Raw genomic sequence first — 3,649 nt, 5'->3', positions numbered from 1 at the left:
AACAAGACCAACTTTCAATCACATCGTTCCATTCCAAATGGCACTAATCACATCATTTAACAGACACACGTAACAACATGCACAAAAAAGCTGCTTGTTTTAATATTCTAAAATACATCCACGGTCGATCGGAGTGTCTGAGGCATCGCTTGTGACTTTTATTTTGAAGGACCAAGCGGAAGTGTGTTTGGAGACTGTAGCTCGGCTCCGGCTGCTGAGGAAGAGGCTGTGATGCCGCTGGATGATGGCTGCTTTCGGAATCCTAAGTTACGAACACCGGCCCTTAAAGCGGCCTCGGCTCGGCCCTCCGGACGTCTATCCTCAAGATCCGAAACAAAAAGAGGTTCGTTTTGCACGATGCGCAGTCGGAAGTCCAATAGCGGTGTTTTGAGGGAGAATATCATGGCCAAAGGAGCTGTGCGAGCTAACAGCAGCTAGCTCAGCTTAGCGAGACCTCTGAACGATCTGGGCCTAGCAATAACAATGAACAGCACCTAGTTGTCAGTTTGTTAGCTGTAGCTCGCCAGGCTTTTTGCAATATAGTGCTTAAGTGACGGAGTTTGCTAAGCTAGCTCGCTGGCTGGCGAGTGCTTTCCACTTTAAAATAAACCACACAACTGGTATCAAGCGTTTTGTTTAAATAACAAACAAACAATGGCCAGTCACGCATAGTGTAAACAGCCTTTTTTTTTGCACTGTGCGTGGCTGGTAATTGTTTGTTAGCTTAGTGTTTTGTTATAACGATAGCTAAAGCTACTCAGCTAATCTTTTTTTTTTTTTTTAATGTGTAATTGACGCTAAATCACCAAAGCTCGGGGTTTAAAATTGGAGTGAGCGGTTGCTGAGTCGTGTTGTTGAATCCTGATCTATTATTAACCTGAGTTAATCCGTTCATGCCAATGGAAAAGTAGCTTCTTTGCCTCAAGTCATTATCTCTGTTAAGTATAAGATGTGTGATGTAAATAACGTGAAATATTCTGGTACACATAACTTGATTTCTTACTACTTTGACCAGCTGGTTTGGATGTATAACGAGTGTGTGTTGACCTAAGTAAATAGTCTGCCTATACATTAACCCGTGTTCTTGCTTTAGGATGAGTTGACTGCACTTAACGTGAAGCAGGGATTCAATAACCAGCCAGCTGTGTCTGGTGACGAGCACGGCAGTGCCAAAAATGTCAACTTCAACCCCTCAAAGGTAATGACTCTTTGCGTTTTGGTGAAACTTTATGCTGCAAGTTTAATTTTATTTTCTATTTTAGCGAGTCCCTTGAATTGACGTGTTTACCTCTTCACGGTTTTGCAGATCAGCTCCAACTTCAGCAGCATTATCGCAGAAAAGCTGCGTTACAACACGTTCGCTGACACAGGAAGCGTAAGCCACAGGTCAACCAGAAGGATAATTTCTGGCTCGTCACAGCAAGGTCACAGAGCTCCATCAATAACTGGTTCACAGATTTAGCGGGGACCAAACCCCTAACACAGCTGGCGAAAAAGGTAAGATTGAATGGTGTACGCCACAAATAAACCTCCATTACTAAGCAACGGCTTGTTATGTTGCTTAGTAATAGGGTTGAGCATTGATTACAAGTAAATATGTTATTTATATCAATATCTGGACTATCGGCTCCTGAACAATACCTGTTTTTGATAGCAAGTATGATAAAATACTGTGGACTTATCTATTAGATCATAGTCAAAGAGTAAGCTGCGTGCTTAGTGGCTCACCGACACTGATAAGATTAACTCCTTAGGTAAGAGAATCTGTTACTGCATGACAACACATTTTTGGCATTGGGGGATGCAGCCAGTACACTCAATACCACAAAATTATACACAGTCCGACTTGGTAGTGGGATTGCTTAAGAAATTGACTTGGAGCATATGATTTCTCACCACCTTACACATGCACATCATCCTCTCCATGGAGCTTGGTTGTATAATCAATGCAAATCTTTGCTCTTCGGTCTCCCGTGCAAGTTTTTTGTTTAGTGCTTTTCCTCCTCATGTCATATAGTAAGCAAATGGTGGACATATTTAATCTGGATGCAAATACATGTGATACAAATGCTGCAGCTTGTATGTGTTGCTGAGTAGATCTGGTTTCTGTTTTTCGATGATGAATACAAACTACCACCACCTGTTTGTGCAAGTGACAAACCCCCCCTCCTGCCCCTAACACATGCCATTCTGATGCAATGTTGTGGTTGTTTTTTTGCTGTTGGTCTTGGTGTGGTGTGTCCCATTCCTTACACTGTATAATAAAGTGCAGATCATTTACATGAGTGTTATGCTGCATTGACCTATTTCTTTTGCTATTATATGATTAAACACATTACTGGAACAGATGCCTTTCCTCAGGTTCAACCATTTTCCCACCCACATAGATTCCACCATGCGTGCATTGTTGCTGAATGTTAGCCTCTTACATTTGCAGCCAAATGTGAGAATGTTAGCTGTTCTAATTGTAAAATACTACCATAGGCTGTACTGTGAGGCTCAGCTCAAGCCTAAACACAGCTCAGCCTACATCCATCCAGGTGAATCTGACAAATTACAGCTTAGCCAGAGGGAAGCTAGTCAAGTCTGACAAATGTAGCACTGAGAGACTGGTGTGTCTCCAGTTTTTATTCAGAACATTGAGTTTTTGTTCTGGCTTATAATCAGCATTGTGGACTGATGATCTCTAATACTGATATTTTTTATCAAGCTGATATTGCAGAGCACCTGTAATAGAATGCAGATATGGTTGTGCATTTATCCAAAAATATGTAAAATGTATTTAGCATTTGTCATCATTTTACAGCACAGTTAAATCCTCATTAAATCCACTACTTATGGTGTGGTAAAATCATAAGATCCTACCTTTTTTTTTTTTTTTTTTTTTTTTAATGTTGTAATGTTTTTTTCTTGTCATTAGCTGTGTTTTTAAAATATTTACACATGACATATTTTTTACAGGTTCCCATCTTTAGCAAAAAGGAGGAGGTTTTTGGATACTTGGCCAAATACTTGGTCCCTGTAATGCGTTCAGCATGGATGATCAAAATGACGTGTGCATATCATGCAGCCATCACAGAAACTAAAGTCAAGAAGAGGCATGTGATCGATCCTTGTATAGGTAAGCGGCACGTAAATGGAGCATTAACCATGTTTTCATTTATCTGCTCTGAAGCTTATTTTCTGTGGTTTTGGGCTAGAAAGTCATAATCATGTTTTGACTTAATGATGTTTTGCTGGTCATTTCTGTGGCTTTGAGCTGTGTTTCTCCCTCTGTGCATGTTTGTGTGCTCACAGAATGGACACAGATCATTACCAAGTACTTGTGGGAGCAGCTTCAGAAAGTGGCAGAGTTTTATAGACAGTTTCCCAGTCAAGGCTGTAGCTCGCCACTACCAGCCACTCCCGCTGACGTCGAGACGGCCATGAAGCAGTGGGAATACAACGAGAAGCTGGCCATGTTCATGTTTCAGGTCTGTTCACGCTCTGCTCAGGGCTGTGTGCTCAAAACATTTCAATAATCACAGTAATTGTTCCCTGTGATACAGTTATTTGCTATAATGGTAGTTTTGGCAATTACATGATTGTGTATGTAGGAAAACAGACGAAGGATGCAGTGCATTTTAGCTTTATAAACTGGATGATGTAA

The 3,649-nt window shown here is 41.0% G+C and overlaps 1 protein-coding gene across 1 annotated transcript in view; it reads left to right on the top strand.

Annotated features, from left to right (window-relative positions):
* The first annotated feature begins 212 nt into the window (after positions 1–212).
* med12 (mediator complex subunit 12) overlaps positions 213–3,649 on the top strand; it is a 20,194-nt gene continuing 16,757 nt past the window's right edge. The window contains 6 exon segments of the mRNA XM_083891403.1: positions 213–343; positions 1,094–1,198; positions 1,307–1,370; positions 1,373–1,497; positions 2,962–3,121; positions 3,298–3,473. Coding sequence (XP_083747529.1) covers positions 242–343; positions 1,094–1,198; positions 1,307–1,370; positions 1,373–1,497; positions 2,962–3,121; positions 3,298–3,473 — 732 coding nt within the window. The 5' untranslated portion in view covers positions 213–241.

The sequence above is a fragment of the Microchirus variegatus genome (genome assembly GCF_963457635.1).
Source record: "Microchirus variegatus genome assembly, chromosome: 6".
Taxonomy (NCBI): domain Eukaryota; kingdom Metazoa; phylum Chordata; class Actinopteri; order Pleuronectiformes; family Soleidae; genus Microchirus; species Microchirus variegatus.
This window is presented reverse-complemented; position numbering and strand designations above follow the sequence as displayed.